Source organism: Mytilus californianus, unplaced genomic scaffold (genome assembly GCF_021869535.1).
Source record: "Mytilus californianus isolate M0D057914Y unplaced genomic scaffold, xbMytCali1.0.p SCAF_5, whole genome shotgun sequence".
NCBI classification, from domain to species: domain Eukaryota; kingdom Metazoa; phylum Mollusca; class Bivalvia; order Mytilida; family Mytilidae; genus Mytilus; species Mytilus californianus.
The window spans coordinates 29,180,812-29,201,020 of record NW_026262701.1 but is presented as its reverse complement, the minus strand read 5'-3'; the positions used below and the strand labels follow the sequence as shown (position 1 = coordinate 29,201,020).

Below are 20,209 nucleotides of genomic sequence, written 5' to 3'. Positions count from 1 at the left end.
AGAAACAATGATTACCTGTTTTCGGTGGTCCAGAAACAATGACTACCTGGTTTCAGTGAGAACCAATAATTATCTGATTTCGGTGGAACAGAAACAATGATTACCAGATTTCAGTAGACCAGAAACAATGATAACCCAAATTACATCTACAGAGCATCAGATAAATAAGATTTGCATGAATGTTTTAAAAAAGATCTTTCATAATTAGTTGCATCGGAAAAATCTGTATCATTTTGAAAGTATCTAGTCTTTCTCCACATCAGTGCTGCAAAGTTCATTTTAGATCAAATAACAAAGAAAATGTTAGTGATATTATGAATAAAAGTCATAAAAAAGAAACAAAACCATTTTTGTCAAATCTTTATTATGCAATAATCATCATAGATTATAAGTTAAATATAAACTTTAATTTTCAACATCCACATAACATAACAAATGTAACAGGTAAACACATGTATATAAGAGTGCAGCTAGTCATCACTAACACACATGAAATGAAAGTGTGGACACACAAAAATGTACTTTCTTAGTAATATTTATGTCTGAACAAGAGTACACATGCTAAAGTATCCTCTCTGCTTTATTGTCCATAATTGTATTTTAAGTCTTCTGATAAAGTTTTCGCTACAGGTATCACATAAACTTAACATTATCAATGATAAATGACATTGAGATCAAAGTCAGATTAACCCTGCCAGACAGAACATATACACCTTACAATCATACCAAGTATAGCTAAACTATTGCTTGTGGATACCAGTTTCCTTCGTTGAGAAAAAAGTTGTGATTATTGAACATATAAATTTGTGGTTGACCAATTAACCATGAAAATGAGGTAAAGGTCAGTGGAACCTTGAAAGACAGACATGTACACGGTACTATCATTCTATACAACAAATATAGTTGACCTATTGCTTATAGAATCGGAAAACTAACCTATCATGAGAACATTGGCTAACAAACCATGAAAATGAGGTAAGCGTCAGATTAACCCTGTTAGACATACATTTCCACCCTAAAATCATTCAATACTCCAAATACAACTGACCTATTGCTTATACATGTAGTATCTAAAAACAAAACTTACTAAAAAAACTTAATGTTGACCAATGAACCATAAAAAAGGGCCAGGGTAAAATAAACCCTGTGCCAGGTAAGACAGGCATAAGCTAAAGGCCAAAAGATTAATATCAAGACAAATAAGTAAACTTAACTAAAGAATAAGAAGTGAAAGAATTTAGAATAATTCTAACCAACAATCCTTAGACTGATTTTACCCAAAACCTGTATAACAACTGCTTATTTCAGTTTAAGAGATATATAGACTCACAGTATTGCATGTAAATTTATGAAAAGATAGCTAAAGGTCAAGTGATACCTTCACAGTATTTCAATGTAAAAAGTGACATAATTATGAAAAGGTAAAATGAATTATTGAGCTACATGTTTATTCATGACAAAATAAAAGTACTTATCTAACATTTGATACAATCAAAACAAAACTAAGTGTCATAGAAGGAAAGTGATTTTGCCAGATGAGTTATCACAGTATGATTCAATGTGTGTGTCCTTATATCAAAATTTAAGTTTTAATAACATCTATGGAATAGAATAAAATATTGGCACTACATTGAAGGTGGATGGTAGTTATTGAGGTTTGTAAAGGACAATTTGTGGGCAAAGGATGGATAGCCTAAAAAGAAGAAACATGTAGTTAAATACTTGTTCTCTTTTCTGTAATATGATTCTGTACAAATTTTAGGCATTGCACAAGATTGTGTTTTACCTCCCTGTTAGTCATTTACTTGAAGTTGTCAATAGTAAAGTGTAGGATTGCATTATTTCATTATCAGCAGTTTTAGAACTTTTGAGCTTTTTTCAGTAACTTTGGGCCTTCTTTGATCCACCATTTTTTCACTTGTGCCTGGTTTTTGCCGTTCATAATATGAATGTAAATAATTTAGAGTGCTTTTTCTTAAAATATTTTTATATTTGTTCCTCTATTTACATAAAGTTGAAACTCAATCAAAATTAGGAAAAAAAAGGTTGACTGTTTTTAAAAAAAAACATGATTAACTCCAGCCATATGTTTATGAGTGGCCCCAATTCAATAAACTTCTCATTGGTTTTCTTTATTTATATTTAACAGTTTTTATCTTTAAGTGAATACCATTGGACATTAAGCAAATAGCAGTTAACTAATCTTTACTGAATTCACTCTTTCAGAATCTAATGCATTCTGGGTAATATTTTCAGAGGGAACTCCAAAACATTTGATTGCTTAAAACGTCATTAACAATAGAAATTCAACTAATAACATGATATCATCCTAATGTTAGGGTGAGAACAATAAAATGACCAATAGTCCTTTAGAATCTGAAACAGTGAATTTTGTCTTGATGGCTTGTCTTTGAAAGTCTCTGATATTTGAAGATGGTATGTTGACCTCTTTATGACTTTGGTATTTTCTGTGTTGTTTAATTGCAGTCTCATTGATGTATAACACACATCTCCTTTTATTCATATCTTAATGACTCAATTTCTACATAAGAAAAGATTTTTAGAAGAACAAAACTAGTAAAACTAGATACCCCAATAATGATTTTGGTCAAGTTTGGTTAAATTTGGCCCATTAGTTTCAGAGAAGATGTTTGTAAAAGTTAACAGACGACGACTTGATGTGCGCCAAGTGATGAGAAAAAATAACAGATTATTCACTTATTTCCCACTCTTATAAACTATATTTTGTTTATATTGCTAAACACGCCAACAAACATGAACATATCTAAATACAAATTTGCATAAATCAATTCTAATATTGTGCAGTCCAAAAACATTGCTATCAGGCACTTTATGATTATTACACACATCATCAATCTGTTGTGTGATCTGTTTGTTGTATATGTAACACTTCACCGCTGTCTGTCGTAACGGTGTGAACTTGAAGATTATCACTGTGGTCCCCAACAGAATTCACAACTTGTAAACCCTCTGTTCCATCTGCTTGAGATATCTGAAGGAGAAAATAATGAAATAATAATAATGCATAGTATTTTGGTGCAAGAAAAATGTGTCCTTTTTCAGTTCCAAGCTAAGGGCTGTTCCATTTTAATGGGGTAACCACCTTTAGAGGCTGCAAATTTTGAATTTCACTTACATTTTCAATGCACTTGACACCCACTCATAGTTGATATTTCAGACCTTCCCATTAAAACATACATGTGTCACCTCTGTGTTTTAATGGAACATCTCTGCCATGACCAAGTCATTATTTAAAGTATTTGTTCAGATTATGAATAGAGTCTATTTTTTGCTTAAAACAGTTATAAATATTAAAATTTTAGTTACATCCAGGATCAAATTTAATTTTTTTTCTCATGTCAAACAAAATTAATTTCTGCATCCATGTGAAACTAATTATTTCAAATGTTTAATTTTGATTATGTTTGAAATAAAACATGTAAGATTATCATCTTGAAGAGTAATTATATAAATTTTTCATGCAAAAAAAGTTTTTTGTTTGTTAGTTAATTTCAAATTGTCTAACAGGTATTTTTTTTCATATTTCCTAAATCTCAAACAAAATACATTAATTTATATCCATTATATGGTATAAATGAATTTACCAGCGGTAGAACTTGATCTATGTAAGATCTGTACAAGTGGTATACAGGTGACAAATAACCTACAGATAATATTTGGCTAAAAGGTCACTGTATACTGTAAATTCAGAAATTATTGACACGATTTTTTTAATGAGAAAAATGCGACCGTATCAGGTTTGCAATAATAAACTAGAGGCTCTCAAGAGCCTGTGTCGCTCACCTGATTCTACTTTGGTTTTGGAAATCATGTAAAAATAGATTAAAATCATAACAGATACCTTAATAATGAGTGAGGCCAAATTTGGTTTAATATTGGTCCTGTAATTTAATAAAAAATCCTGGTGGCCATCTTGAACAGTAAATTGGCAACAAAGTAGCAACACTTAATCAGCACCTCATAAGAAACATTTATGCCATGTTTTGGTTTCATTCCATTCAGTGCACCTCTAGAAGAAGCATTTGTATGTATTTCCCATAGGGTCTTATGTTAAAGGAAGTCCCCCTATTGGCGGCCATCATGGATGAAGGATCAGCTTCAAAGTAACAAAACTTAGTCAGCACCTCATAAGGAACATTCATGCCATGTTTGGTTTCAATCCATTCAGTATGTGGTTCTCTAAAAGAAGACATTTGTATGTATCATCCATAGGGTCCTTTGTTAAACATTGTCCCCATCTGGCAGCCATCATGGATGAAGGATCAGCTTCAAAGTAACAACACTTGGTCAGCACCTCAAAAGGAACATGCATGCCATGTTTGGTTTCATTCCATTCAATGGTTCTCTAAAAGAAAACATTTGTACGTATTTCTCATAGGGTCCTATGTTAAACTAAGTCCTCCGCTGGCGGCCATCTTAGATTATGGATCGGCTTCATAGTAACAACACTTGGTCAGCACCTCATAAGGAACATTCATGCCATGTTTGGTTTCATTGCATTCAGTGGTTCTCTAAAAGAAGACATTTGTATGTATTTCCCACAGGGTCCTATGTTAAACTAAGTCCCCCGCTGGCTGCCATCTTGGATGATGGATCAGCTTCAAAGTAACAACACTTGGTCAGCACCTCATAAGGAACATTCATGCCATGTTTGGTTTCATTGCATTCAGTGGTTCTCTAAAAGAAGACATTTGTATGTATTTCCTATAGGGTCCTATGTTAAACTAAGCCCCCCGCTGGCTGCCATCTTGGATGATGGATCAGCTTCAAAGTAACAACACTTGGTCAGCACCTCATAAGGAACATTCATGCCATGTTTGGTTTCATTGCATTCAGTGGTTCTCTAAAAGAAGACATTTGTATGTATTTCCCATAGGGTCCTATGTTAAACTAAGTCCCTCTCTGGCGGCCATCTTGGATGATGGATCGGCTTCAAAGTAACAACACTTAGTCAAGACCTCATAAGGAACATTCATGCCATGTTTGGTTTCATTGCATTCAGTGGTTCTCTAAAAGAAGACATTTGTATGTATTTCCCATAGGGTCCCATGTTAAACTAAGTCCCCCGCTGGCATCCATCTTGGATTATGGATCGGCTTCAAAGTAACAACACTCGGTCAGCACCTCATAAAGAACATTCATACCATGTTTGGTTTCATTCCATTCAGTGGTTCTCTAAAAGAAGACATTTGTATGTATTTCCCATAGGGTGGTATGTTAAACTAAGTCCCCCGCTGGCAGCCATCTTGGATTATGGATCGGCTTCAAAGTAACAACACTCGGTCAGCACCTCATAAGAAACATTCATGCAATGTTTGGTTTCATTCCATTCAGTGGTTCTCTAAAAGAAGACATTTGTATGTATTTCCCATAGGGTCCTATGTTAAACTAAGTCCCCCGCTGGCGGCCATCTTGGATTATGGATCGGCTTCAAAGTAACAACACTCAGTCAGCACCTCATAAGGAACATTCATACCATGTTTGGTTTTATTCCATTCAGTGGTTCTCTAAAAGAAGACATTTGTATGTATTTCCCATAGGGTCCTATGTTAAACTAAGTCCCCCGCTGGCGGCCATCTTGGATTATGGATCGGCTTCAAAGTAACAACACTCGGTCAGCACCTCATAAGGAACATTCATACCATGTTTGGTTTCATTCCGTTCAGTGGTTCTATAAAAGAAGACATTTGTATGTATTTCCCATAGGGTCCTATGTTAAACTAAGTCCCTCACTGGCGGCCATTTTGGATGATGGAACAGCTACAAAGTAACAACACTTGGTCAGCACCTTGTAAGGAACATTCATGCTATGTTTTGTTACATTCCATTCAGTGGTTCTCTAAAAGAAGTCATTTGTATGCATTTCCCATAGGGTCCTATGTTAAACTAAGTCCCCTGCTGGCGGCCATCTTGGATGATGGATCGGCTACAAAGTAACAACACTTGGTCAGCACCTCCTAATGAACATTCATGCTATGTTTTGTTTCATTCCATTCAGTGGTTCTCTAAAAGAAGTCATTTGTATGCATTTCCCATAGGGTCCTATGTTAAACTAAGTCCCTCACTGGTGGCCATTTTGGATGATGGAACAGCTACAAAGTAACAACACTTGGTCAGCACCTTGTAAGGAACATTCATGCTATGTTTTGTTTCATTCCATTCAGTGGTTCTCTAAAAGAAGTCATTTGTATGCATTTCCCATAGGGTCCTATGTTAAACTAAGTCCTCCGCTGGCGGCCATCTTGGATGATGGATCAGCTACAAAGTAACAACACTTGGTCAGCACCTCCTAATGAACATTCATGCTATGTTTTGTTTCATTCCATTCAGTGGTTCTCTAAAAGAAGTCATTTGTATGCATTTCCCATAGGGTCCTATGTTAAACTAAGTCCCTCACTGGTGGCCATTTTGGATGATGGAACAGCTACAAAGTAACAACACTTGGTCAGCACCTTGTAAGGAACATTCATGCTATGTTTTGTTACATTCCATTCAGTGGTTCTCTAAAAGAAGTCATTTGTATGCATTTCCCATAGGGTCCTATGTTAAACTAAGTCCCCCGCTGGCGGCCATCTTGGATGATGGATCGGCTACAAAGTAACAACACTTGGTCAGCACCTCATAAGGAACATTCATGCCATGTTTGGTTTCATTCCATTCAGTGGTTCTCTAGAAGAAGTTCAAAATGTAAAAAGTTAACGCCGACGACGGACGACGCCGGACGACGGACTTTGGACGCCAAGTGATGAGAAAAGCTCACTTGGCCCTTCGGGCCAGGTGAGCTAAAAAATGCATTCATAATTTCAGAAGTGATTTTTCCTTCACAAATTTTTGCAATCACATTAATTAGATTTCATCTTTTTGCCAGTGGTCAAGGATTCACAATAATAAATGTGCACATTAATCTCTGAATTTACAGTAATTTGATCTATGCAAGTTGTATACAGGTGAGCATGACATGTAACATAAGGTAAATATGCATCATTTTATTCTCCTTGTAAGATCTAAATATGTTGTGAAAACATGTCAACATTATGATAAGAAAGATGTATATTTGGATATCCTGTAGTATTTGTATATGTTGTATAAAGGTAACATGCGACTTACAGGTAAAAGTAACTGTATCATTTGATCTTCCTGTAGTATTTGTATATGTTGTATAAAGGTAACATGTGACTTACAGGTAAAGGTAACTGTATAATTTGATCTTCCTGTAGTATTTGTATATGTTGTATATAGGTGATGTGTGACTTACAGGTAAAGGTAACTGTATAATTTGATCTCCCTGTAGTATTTGTATATGTTGTATATAGGTGACGTGTGACTTACAGGTAAAGGTAACTGTATAATTTGATCTCCCTGTAGTATTTGTATATGTTGTATAAAGGCAACATGTGACTTACAGGTAAAGGTAACTGTATAACTAGAGCTCCCTGTAGTATGTGTATATGTTGTATAAAGGTAACATGTGACTTACAGGTAAGGGTAACTGTATAATTTGATATCCCTGTAGTATTTGTGTATGTTGTATAAAGGTAACATATGACTTACAGGTAAAGGTAACTGTATAATTTGATCTCCCTGTATTATTTGTATATGTTGTATAAAGGCAACATGTGACTTACAGGTAAAGGTAACTGTATAATTTGATCTCCCTGTAGTATTTGTATATGTTGTATATAGGTGACGTGTGACTTACAGGTAAAGGTAACTGTATAATTTGATCTCCCTGTAGTATTTGTATATGTTGTATAAAGGCAACATGTGACTTACAGGTAAAGGTAACTGTATAACTAGAGCTCCCTGTAGTATGTGTATATGTTGTATAAAGGTAACATGTGACTTACAGGTAAAGGTAACTGTATAATTTGATATCCCTGTAGTATTTGTGTATGTTGTATAAAGGTAACATATGACTTACAGGTAAAGGTAACTGTATAATTTGATCTCCCTGTAGTATTTGTGTATGTTGTATAAAGGTAACATATGACTTACAGGTAAAGGTAACTGTATAATTTGATCTCCCTGTATTATTTGTATATGTTGTATAAAGGCAACATGTGACTTACAGGTAAAGGTAACTGTATAATTTGATCTCCCTGTAGTATTTGTATATGTTGTATAAAGGCAACATGTGACTTACAGGTAAAGGTAACTGTATAACTAGATCTCCCTGTAGTATTTGTATATGTTGTATAAAGGCAACATGTGACTTACAGGTAAAGGTAACTGTATAATTTGATCTCCCTGTAGTATTTGTATATGTTGTATAAAGGCAACATGTGACTTACAGGTAAAGGTAACTGTATAACTAGATCTCCCTGTAGTATTTGTATAAGTTGTATAAAGGTAACATGTGACTTACAGGTAAAGGTAACTGTATAATTTGATCTTCCTGTAGTATTTGTATATTTTATATAAAGGTAACATGCCACTTACAGGTAAAGGTAACTGTATAATTTGATCTCCCTGTAGTATTTGTATATGTTGTATAAAGGTGACATGTGACTTACAGGTAAAGGTAACTGTATAATTTGATCTTCCTGTAGTATTTGTATATTTTATATAAAGGTAACATGCCACTTACAGGTAAAGGTAACTTTATAATTTGACCTCCCTGTATCATTTGTATCTTTTATATAAAGGTAACATGCCACTTACAGGTAAAGGTAACTGTATAATTTGATCTCCCTGTAGTATTTGTTGTCTAAAGGTAAGATGTCACTTACAGGTAAAGGTAACTGTATAATTTGATCTCCCTGTATTATTTGTATATGTTGTATAAAGGTTACATGCGACTTACAGGTAAAAATAACTGTATAACTTGATCTTCCTGTAGTATTTGTATATGTTGTATCAAGGTGACATGTGACTTACAGGTAAAGGTAACTGTATAATTTGATATCCCTGTAGTATTTGTGTATGTTGTATAAAGGTAACATTTGACTTACAGGTAAAGGTAACTGTATAACTAGATCTCCCTGTAGTATTTATATATGTTGTATAAAGGTGACATGTGACTTACAGGTAAAGGTAACTGTATAATTTGATATCCCTGTAGTATTTGTGTATGTTGTATAAAGGTAACATATGACTTACAGGTAAAGGTAACTGTATAATTTGATCTCCCTGTAGTATTTGTGTATGTTGTATAAAGGTAACATATGACTTACAGGTAAAGGTAACTGTATAATTTGATATCCCTGTAGTATTTGTGTATGTTGTATAAAGGTAACATATGACTTACAGGTAAAGGTAACTGTATAATTTGATCTCCCTGTAGTATTTGTGTATGTTGTATAAAGGTGACATTTGACTTACAGGTAAAGGTAACTGTATAATTTGATCTCCCTGTAGTATTTGTATATGCTGTGCTTGTTGAAGCTGTGAGATTTGTTCAGGAGTGGCATGTAGAATCTGTATTTCTCCCTGAGGTAGTCCGTCCCCATGCATTGACAAGGCCTGTTTTATACTACTGTCTATATTTTGCATGGTTAAAGCTTGCTTTATACTTTCACCCTGGTCACCCTGAAATAAATTTTAAAAACTTGGTTACATGTGTCATTTTCATACATGTACTTTATATTTCCAAACTCCATAAATGAACTGTCTACACAGAGATACGTCTCACCTGTATGTTATATTAATACTGTGGATTCATCATCATTTGTAGGCTACCAATTTTCATGGTAAAGGTCAACCACTAATTTAAATGTTCAATGACACACACATTTTCTATGCAGACTTTGGTATTACCATAAAATCAAATATCCAAGAACTACAATTTTTCCTCAATCCCAAAAAATAAAAGAATTCATAGTAGTATAATGCAAATATTAAAATTAAATGTCAACACTTTAATATTTAAACGATATAAAACTTTCAGTCAATTAACCATGACTATGGCGGGGCCAAATAATCTCAGGAAATGAGATGTGTTAATGCTAATATAAGTGTATAATAATTATCATCGACTTAACCATAAGTTTTCCCACTTAAACTGACCTAATCACAAACTTTAACATGTAAACCACGCAAAAGTTTAGAAGCCAATAGACCATGACTAAGCTAACAAGTTGATTCTGCAAAAATTTCCTTTGTAGCAAATTTCATAATGAATGCTGATGGATGTGGATGATTCATCCTGAAATATCTCAATATATCTTAAACGGATCTTAGTTGGCAGGGTTGTAAATCAAAGTGTTATCTCCATCCCAATCACCAACAATTACTTTGGTGGTCATTTACCTGATGTATATGAAGTTCTGAGTCTTGTAATGAGTCATCATCACTGATTGATAAATCAGATGTCCCTCCTGGTCCTATAAAATTAGGAACAGATTTTCCACGAAAAGCTTTGACAGTTAATGGCATCCCTCGCTGCTTTCTTCTAAATGCTGTTCTACATTTAGAATCCATGTTCTGTTTAATTCTATGCCAATCAGCTTCCGAGATTTGAAATCTGTGTATCAAATGACCTAAAATGAACATTTATATCAGATATAAAAATCAGACCAAAAAACATAATGCACCTCTACTATTGTAGGTGGGGCATAAAAACAAATACATAATTGTCATTTCTATTCTAATGAATAATAAAAAGAAATATTGCATTAACGCTTGGAAAATGTATAAATTAACAATAAAGTAAAATTCCGTGAAATTTCATGAATGTTCTTGGCGCATTAATGTCATGCGTCATACGAATGAAAACTCTCAAGATGATTTTTGTTTATTGTACGCTTCAAATTTAAATAATATCTCATTCGAATGAATTTTTTAGGTAGGTGTTATTTCATTTTAGATTCTATTGCATTAATCAAATTAATGGATTTCAGAAAGTCAATATGGCAGCTTACTTCTTAGTTATGAAATGTCAATTGTGCATTTGCTTACAAATAGTAACCAATGTACCAAAAATTGTTAATTAAAAATTGCAAATGTTTGGGTAAAGTATTATAAGGATTAAACACAATTTTCTAGAGGTTGTTGATGTGTAAACTGGGTTGCTGTCGCACAAACTTTACATAAAAGTCAGTTTGTGAGTTAATCGCCCCAGTTTAAACATCAATAACCTCTAGAAAAAATGTGTTTAATCTTATGATAAAAAAATTCTTTGCTTGTAGTGCAGAGGCATGCTAACTGAAGGTCAAATAAGCAATTCTCAAACATTAAATGTTGGTAGACCATTTAAAGGCTAATCTTTCAAAAATTCACACACTTTTTGCAATGTTTTCTCTTCCGAAATAATTCGAACAAAGACTACATATTTGAGCCTTTACTACAATCCCAAACCAATGTAATTACAACTAAAACCAAAAATTATGAGAAAATTGATTACCATTTTTTTTGTCATATTTTACAATTCTTGAAAAACAAAAAGTTTCAAGTGATGTCTTGCAAAGTATACCCCCACTTGTAAATAGACATTACACAAAATTCCATCCTCAAGTGGCTGAATTATATGTAACTTTTGATTGTTTTCTCAATGAGTATAATAAAAATTCAAAATAATCATCAAACAAGAAGTGAGTACCTGGACGATTAGAAAATTGCTAACTTTGTACAGCTCAACATTATAAATTTCCAGACCAAAAATCACATGATTCTTTAATAAAGTTAATACATAAGAAGGTGAGTAATATGCAATGTAAATAATGGACCAATAAACAGACAGACTGACAAGTCCTGACAAGATTGCTGTTTACCACCAACTCCAGGAGTGGGGGGTTTAACTTTGCATAAATTTATATTACACCCTTTTAATCACATCTAATTTCACCATTCGAAAAAAAATCTAAGGGCTATTCCATAAAAATGTATGTGGGAGGGTAGGAAGAGAAGTTTAATTATTGAATGTGGGTCATGGGTCTTTTTTCAGTATGTGTCTATTACCATTATGCAAAATTACCTAAAAAATGGTTCTTGGTTGTAGGGATATTTTGAAAGTCCCTTCCTATCCTCCCACATACATTTTAATGGAATAACCCTAATGCAATGCAAGGCTGACAGAATTATCTATCAACACTCAAAATTCTATAATTGAGATGCAGTCTTGCAGTATACTTACATCTAATACCATATATCATGAGAGGGTCTAACTGCTTTTTTCCATGCTTTCCCATACCAGATAAATTAGAAGAAGCCTGTGTTTCCCGGTCAAACAAATAATCTAACATAGTTAGCGCCATCTTTTCTGCTGTCCGACAATTGGAATGTACATGTAATATATCACTAAAAGAATTCAAACATAAAATTAACAAATTAATTTTTTATGTAATATTTTTCAGAAATGGTTAAATATGGTCTGGTCAGCTGTCCTTAAACTGATTGGCTTTTACAAATAAAATTATTACTTTTTATCAGCATGTATACTGTCTTTGGGTCATATCTAGAAGATTCTGTTTCTTTAAATTCCATGCAGGTTTAACAAAGATAAAAATGTCTAAACTAGAGGCTCCTTTCTAAGAGACTCTAAGGAGCCTGTATGGCTCAACAGGCATTTTGGGATAGAATTGATACAATGCAATAAGAATATTTCAGAAAGTTTCAAGCAAAATCGCAAAAAATAGGTTAACAAATTAACATCTTAGGCCAACAATTCCATGAGGGAGTTGACTAATGATTTCTGAAACGTTGACAGTTGACACATTAGTAGGATTTATTTAGCGGATCATTTGTGCCAATTATAGCTTCTCTTTATCTAATATAGTTAAAAAAAAAACAACAACATTAATTTAAGTAAAAAACATCAGCAAAGGCAATAAGTTCTATAAGGAGTCCACTGACTATTTCAGCAAATGTTGACAATCTGTAGATTTTTTTCTGTTGATCAATTTTGCAACTTAATTTCTCTCTTTTATAGTTTTTGAGAAAAAAACCAACAAATGCAAGAAAAAGTTGTCATTCAAGGGCGTCTGAAGTTTTCAGCCATTTTGTCTTATTAGTTTTCAAGAGATAAGATAAAATTGCAAAAAATGTTTATAGTAATTCAAGGGCAACAACTCCTAAAGGAGTCTTCTGAGAGTCTTGGTCAGTAGGTAGAAGATAACATTCTTATCATTTCTGCCTTATCATATTTTCTTTTATCTATAAAAGTTTGCCAGATAATAAATAAAACTTGCATTTTACCCCTTTGTTCTTTTAAAGACTTGTCAGCCAACAGGGCTGGTTGGTCGGATCATCAGAAACACCACTTACACTAGATAAGCAAAGAATAATTGTAGTAAAGTTTGGTTTTAATTCTTCCTAAAAACGTATAAAACAGAAAACAACAAGACAAAGGAGGACAGATGCCGAGTGATGAGAAAAGCTCACTTGGCCCTTTATGCCAGGTGAGGTAAAAAAATAACCCCTCCTTTCCATTCACAATTGCATATCAGTTTAATATTATTACCTAGGAGTAATAGGCACTCTGACTCTCATTTCTGGATTAGTTTCATCTCCAAGCCATGTACCATTTGGGAAATCATCTGTAATAATAATTTTATAGAAATCAATTTTTACAGACCACAACTCACCCTTTTGACAGTCATTTTTATGTCCCCGCTGTCAATAGAGGAGGCATTAAGTGTTACCCTTGTCCATCAGTTTGTCTCAAAATTGGTTTCCGTTCTCTAATTTCAGTTTGCCTCAACCAAATGTTATGAAACTTATACACAATGCTTATTACCACAAAACACAGATCAAATTCGAATTTGGGTGGTGTCACTTTTAACGTTCTCTAGTTATGCGCCTTTATAACATTATATGAAAGCGCGGACATCATCAGTTTTCCATGGACACATTCTCCATTTATTTTATTTGTATTATTTAAATCATCAATGAAGGTCATGGTCACCTTATTTTAGTAAGTGCTAGCCTTTCTCACTAGACATGAGTTATCAACTCACAATAGATCATTCCTGTATGAATTGTAGTTTCTTTACCAAAGCCATAATATTGTTACATTCTGAGATAAAAATAATAAGTGTGTCATTACCATGTAAGTTAAGTTGGGTCAGTCTCATTACACATCTGTCAGATTTCAAAATTGCATTACATACCTTCTGAGTTGAGAGTAATAAGTGTGACATTAGGTCCTAGTCCCATGTTCTGCATGGCATCAACATTCTGAGCTGGAAGTAAAAATCATCTTGAGAATAAATAGTGGTAAATATATTTATAGACAATCACAATATGATATTAAAGCATGATAAAACATATGTTTAAGATTATAGTTATGAATTAACCAAGATGTTGAGACTTGAAATACCAGCTACAATAAGGTAATGTTTATGAAGAATATTTTAGGGATGTTCCATTAAAACATACACTGGACTCGGGGAAGGCGCTTCTACATTTCATCTGTGGATGTAAAATTTTATAATTGGTTAACCCATTTTCATAGTGCCTTCCTTGGCTACCATGCAAGTTTTAATTGAACAGTCCTTACTGTATCAATACATGTATATCAATCAACACATTAAATTTGAGTTTAATACACCAACTGTTACACATTAGTCTTCTAAACCTCTCACAAGCTATACGGTCTTATTTCAACTCTGACATGTTAAATTCACCAGACTTTTATTTAACTCCTTAATGCTGTGCATAAAATATGAAGGTCTAGAAAGATTTCTAAAATAGAAAGTAAACAGAGGGGTGTCTCATCCTTGAAAGCCAAGCATAGTCAGAGGATATATATTCAGATTGCTATGTCAGTAATGACTCATGATTATTCTGTCTGCAACTATAATTCTGGTTTACATTTTGTTTCTGTGTCAGCTGATAAAATCGATCTTTAGACAGCTGTGTTTGCACTGGAATAAACCTCAGATCTGTACAATAATCCAGTCTGCACCATTAGTCACTAGTCTGATGCCGCTGACTAGTATGTTGTTGAAAATCTTTGTTCAGACACTTCAGCATATGTTAAGGAAACGTCGGAATATTGATTGATTGATTGATTGTTGGTGTTTTAACGCCACTTTTAAGCGCCACTTTTGGGCTATTTCGTGGCGGCCAGTTTTTATTGGTGGAGGAAGCCGGAGTGCCCGGAGAAAACCACAGACCTTCGATAGGAAAACTGACAATCCTAGTCAATTAAGATTGGAGTCGATTCGGAATATTGGTCTTCAGACTAGTAGTTAGAAAAGATTTTGGTGCAGACTGATGATCCTCTAATTATGGAATCACTATAGAAATATTTGTACCTGTCTGACTTCCATTCTGTGGTAAACCAACTATTACAGCCCTGAAACAAGATTAAACATTCCATTAAAACTTGTAAATAATGCATAATACATTTTCTTAAACTTTTTAGCAAAAATTGTCTAAAAAATTACCAAATAAAATAATTCTATGTGCACTTTCTTTATGGTGTAATGATTATCGTTGAAATATATTATCAAGCAAATCACTTGATTTTGAAGATGATGATAGATAGTTGATTAACGTCCAGCGGCATATTAATATGCATATTCAGGACTAGAACATGTTAATGTAATATGAATACTAACCCTGCTTTGTACTAGACCGAAACGCAGAACAGGATTTTTAATGGGCTAGTTCACAAGGCAACAGTCCACAGGAAGACATGTCACCTTACCCAGACACATTATTCTGACTCTGAGCCGACCAGTCTTTGCTCTTACCACTTAATGCCATGTGCTAAGTAGAGAAGCAGCAAATACCAATTTTAAAGTCTTTGGTTTGACCCGGCCTGGGTTTGAAATCCCAGCCTCCTGCACTCGAGGTGAATATGATACCACGAGACCACCGATTATGGATTGAGATTGTACATCAAGGGTTAATTGCCTAGAATCATACCAATTTCTAAATTCTTTAGTATTATTTTTTACAAAAATTCAGTATCAAATTTGGATGCATGTTCGAATTCTTATGAAGTCTTATCTATTTAAATTTCTATTCCCATCTTCCTTTTATTGTTAGAGGATTATCAGAAATCATGAAAAACGAGGCAGCATAATGTACACACCAATCAATCAAAATAATTCTGAACACATAACATAAATAAATACCCTGCTCCTTTCTTGGATGGATTAGGGGAAATTTGACTGGTACTGGATCCAGGAACATTTTTTACATTGTCAACCAGTTCATCCATACGTTCCTCCAAATATTTAGTTCTACCATTGAGTATCTCTATACTGTTCTCTATACCATCTAATCTCATACAAATAGCTTTGTTTATTGTGAACAAAAGTTGCTAAAAATAAAAAAGCATGCAGTTCATGTGATGTTTGTCTGACTGCTTTGAGAAATCAGCAAATTATTGTCTAGATCTGAATTCATTAGACTTGATGAGCAGAAAATTTGATTTACATCAGCCTTTAATATTACACTTTGTCAGTTATTTACCAGAAAATACTAAACTGTGTGTAATGCTGTAAACAAAAATATTAAAGAGGTACTAAAATGCATAAAACATGTTTGTTTATAAGTTGATGAACTTTTTATCTAAATAATTAACATCATCATAAAATAGGTACTGTGAATACCTGGTTTATAAATTTGGTATTCTTATTGCAGGGATAAGAAGCCCTACATATCTTGTAAAGTTGTCATGCACAGTAAACACAATATTTATTTGTGACTCAATAAAAAAATATTTCTAAATAGCTTAATAGATAGAATATAATATATTGACCATAAATTTTTTCTCTTTCCTACAATCAAGAACATTTTTTGGGGTTTGAAAACTCAATGTTGAATTTTAAAGAAGAATATGTTTCCCTGCTATGCTCTGATTAGACACTTACTTTGACTGACTGATCAGGAGTAAGGTGATTGTTTTCCTGCTATACTCTGATAAGACACTTACTTTGATTGACTAATCAGGACTAAGATGATTGTTTTCCTGCTATACTCTGATAAGACACTTACTTTGATTGACTGATCAGGACTAAGGTGATTGTTTTCCTGCTATACTTTGATAAGACACTTACTTTGATTGACTAATCAGGACTAAGATGATTGTTTTCCTGCTATACTCTGATAAGACACTTACTTTGATTGACTAATCAGGACTAAGGTGATTGTTTTCCTGCTATACTCTGATTGACTTATCAGGACTAAGGTGATTGTTTTCCTGCTATACTCTGATAAGACACTTACTTTGATTGACTGATCAGGACTAAGGTGATTGTTTTCCTGCTATACTCTGATTAGACACTTACTTTGATTGACTTATCAGGACTAAGGTGATTGTTTTCCTGCTATACTCTGATAAGACACTTACTTAGATTGACTTATCAGGACTAAGGTGATTGTTTTCCTGCTAGACTCTGATTGACTGATCAGGACTAAGGTGATTTTTTTCCTGCTATACTCTGATAAGACACTTACTTTGATTGACTTATCAGGACTAAGGTGATTGTTTTCCTGCTATACTCTGATTAGGCACTTACTCTGATTGACTGATCAGGACTAAGGTGATTGCTTTGCTGCTATACTCTGATTAGACACTTACTTTGATTGACTGATCAGGACTAAGATGATTGTTTTCCTGCTATACTCTGATTAGACACTTACTTTGATTGACTGATCAGGACTAAGATGATCATGTGGAGACTCTGTCTTTATACGTTTAGCAGGAGGAGCTTCATCTGTACTCGGATCTGATAAAAATGTAACATATCATATAGCATAATCTTTCTCCTTATTTTTTTTCTAATTATTTAAAAAGACTACAGTTGTGTATACATAATACTCTTCTACATTGTAAAAGATAAATGCTTTTATTGTTACAATCAAAACATAGAAAGATATGTTCCATGTACATGTTCATTTAGAAACTTTTTAATGGTATATAATTAGGAAGTTATAGAATAACTAATCGAAGAATTCAAATAGAGAAAAATATTCAATGAGTGACCGAAAAAACACATTTATTCACGAATGCATGAAGCGCATGAGTTAATTATCAGTGTTGTTCAGTCAGGAGTTGAATATTTTTCAATATTTGAATTCTTTGATTAGTTATTCTTTTTATTACATTGACAAATGTTTTTTTTTATGAAATTAAAGTAGAAAATGTAAGGAACTATATCTTTTTTCTACGCATTCACAATTTGTTTTGATCCGACGTTATCGACGTCTTGACAACGCCTATTGTTGTATGACGTCAGAGGAGTGAAAAAACCACATTTATTTCCCATGAAATACAATGTATGTATATATATTGACATTTAACTAGCATACTATACATATAGTAATAGATAGCCAGATAGACATGAATACTTTAATCTGTAGACAAACACATCAAACAAAATTTGTAGTTTTCATGATTAACCACAAGCACTATGGCCCAGGCAAGTAAGAATGTAAATTTTCCAGATTTTTTTTGTTATGAAAGGCTGATTTCCCAGCTTGTAATCAAAGAAGTTTTTTGTAAAGACTGAACTTTGTGTATACCTACCACTGATAATCAAACCAGTATCGTCACTAAAACTCTGTGGTAATACGGACAAGGTATTAATAGGAAGAGTCTCTACATTTAGCCCACTTTGATCCGAGTTCATATCATCATCATTATTGTTATCCGATGACATCTTGGAGGAACTGCCTCTAAAAAAGATACACTTTTATTTATAACAAATTAAATATAAGAGTCAAGCTCAACTGTATTTATTTCACTACTGACATGACAGATTGTTTTATTTTAATCTAGCCTAAAATATTCTCTCACAAATTCAAGTGAAAAGTAAGGGACATTTTCATTGATAAAAAGGAGCAATTGTTTCACCTTTGCTCTTGTTTTAACCAAAAACTATTTCATAGAGAGCATATACCTTAGCAAAAGGTACCTTAATACAATTGACTGTTTGCAGTGTTCTACCCAGGGTCTTTTACTTAGCAGAGGGTAGACATATAATAACCAGTTTAGGATACAATCCAATTGATTTCTTGTGCAAGAAATCCAATTTCAGATTTTGAAGAAAGTATTTTTCAAAGTGCAATTCAAATCTGTCAAAAGACACTTACTTTTGGTAAGTAACTTTACGGTGTACATTCTGTATGTTCCTGTCCAAAGTCCAATAAAATGAAGGAGCTTGTACACTGTAACAAGTTGCCAAAAGCTTTTCTATGATTAAGAGATATTGGAATTCAATTTATTTTTCTGTACTTTCTTGATAAATGAATTTACTCTGACAGCAACAATAGCAGTCGAGACACAGGTTTTGTGGAACCCTTAATGAATTTTATATTGATTGTTTACGAGATATTACAACCCTATGTGCTATTTTTTAGCCAGCAGCTATGTTAATTTGTTGGTTAACCAAAAAAAAAAGAAGCTTTTTACTAGATACTTATTTTGAATCATTTGAATTTCAACATAGTTTGATTGAAATTGGTTAAGTAACTGCAGAGACAATAGACACCATCTGAAGATAATAGCTCATGTGAGCTTAAAATAAACCATTTTAAGTTATGGTACATATTGTATTTATTTTTTTTACAGAGGCATGACAAGCAGTTCTTAAATATTGTAGTCTGAATATTTGCAAAGAACCTACACAATTTTGGTAAATTGAAATAATAGAGAGAAACAGCAGATTTTCTTCAAGGACCACAAGGGGGGGGGGGGGGGGGGGGGGGTGGGAGGTGGGAGTTTCAGTAGTTAAGAATTCCAGACAAGATACTGTAGAGTGAGCTTAAGCAGAATACATATATTTTATCATGTAAACAGGTAAATAGCATGTACTAGTCCTCAATTTACTATGACCAAACTGCAGTTTTTAATCGTCATAAAAGTCTGATTAAAAGTTATTTATTATTTCAAAACATTGCAAAAATAGCAGGCATATATTACTAATGATCGTCCTACTTTCACTTTCGCATATACACAATTTGAATTTGTTTCGGCTGCAACATGAACATTAGGATGTTCATGCGAAATGTGTGCATTTTCTCGAGAACGAATACCTTCAAAGTATTTCCATGTCGTACAGCGTCCCATCTTTATGTTAATGTTTTCGTTCAGTAAAGTGAAAGTAGCCCTCACCCACGGGTTTGCATATTTTGGCGCTTTTTCTCAAAAAATACCTTGAAATCCCGTCTGTATCTCGGGTCAACGGTAATGGCGTCCTCGACGGTATCTTGCGAGAGGAAGAATGCAGCAAATGGCGCGTGCGCAAACTTACATTTTAAAGAGTCGCCCGAG

General features: G+C 33.6%; 1 protein-coding gene across 5 annotated transcripts; it reads right to left on the bottom strand.

Annotated features, from left to right (window-relative positions):
* Positions 1-353: 353 nt before the first annotated feature.
* LOC127702583 (protein BANP-like) lies at positions 354-20,179 on the bottom strand. 5 transcript variants are annotated; one of them, XM_052206851.1, is made up of 11 exons: positions 20,092-20,179; positions 18,464-18,612; positions 17,578-17,663; positions 16,065-16,252; positions 15,237-15,277; positions 14,088-14,159; positions 13,439-13,514; positions 12,113-12,276; positions 10,291-10,520; positions 9,364-9,570; positions 354-3,013 (listed from the first exon to the last, which is right to left on the bottom strand). In XM_052206851.1, exons 2-11 carry the CDS (start codon positions 18,594-18,596, stop codon positions 2,873-2,875), a joined length of 1,338 nt encoding a protein of 445 aa, XP_052062811.1. In that variant the 5' UTR covers positions 18,597-18,612; positions 20,092-20,179; the 3' UTR covers positions 354-2,872. The 5 variants fall into 5 exon arrangements, with proteins under 5 accessions (XP_052062811.1, XP_052062810.1, XP_052062812.1 ...); XM_052206850.1 differs by lacking the exon at positions 20,092-20,179 and adding an exon at positions 19,972-20,083; XM_052206852.1 differs by lacking the exons at positions 17,578-17,663; positions 18,464-18,612; positions 20,092-20,179 and adding an exon at positions 17,161-17,213.
* Between the last annotated feature and the right edge of the window lie 30 nt (positions 20,180-20,209).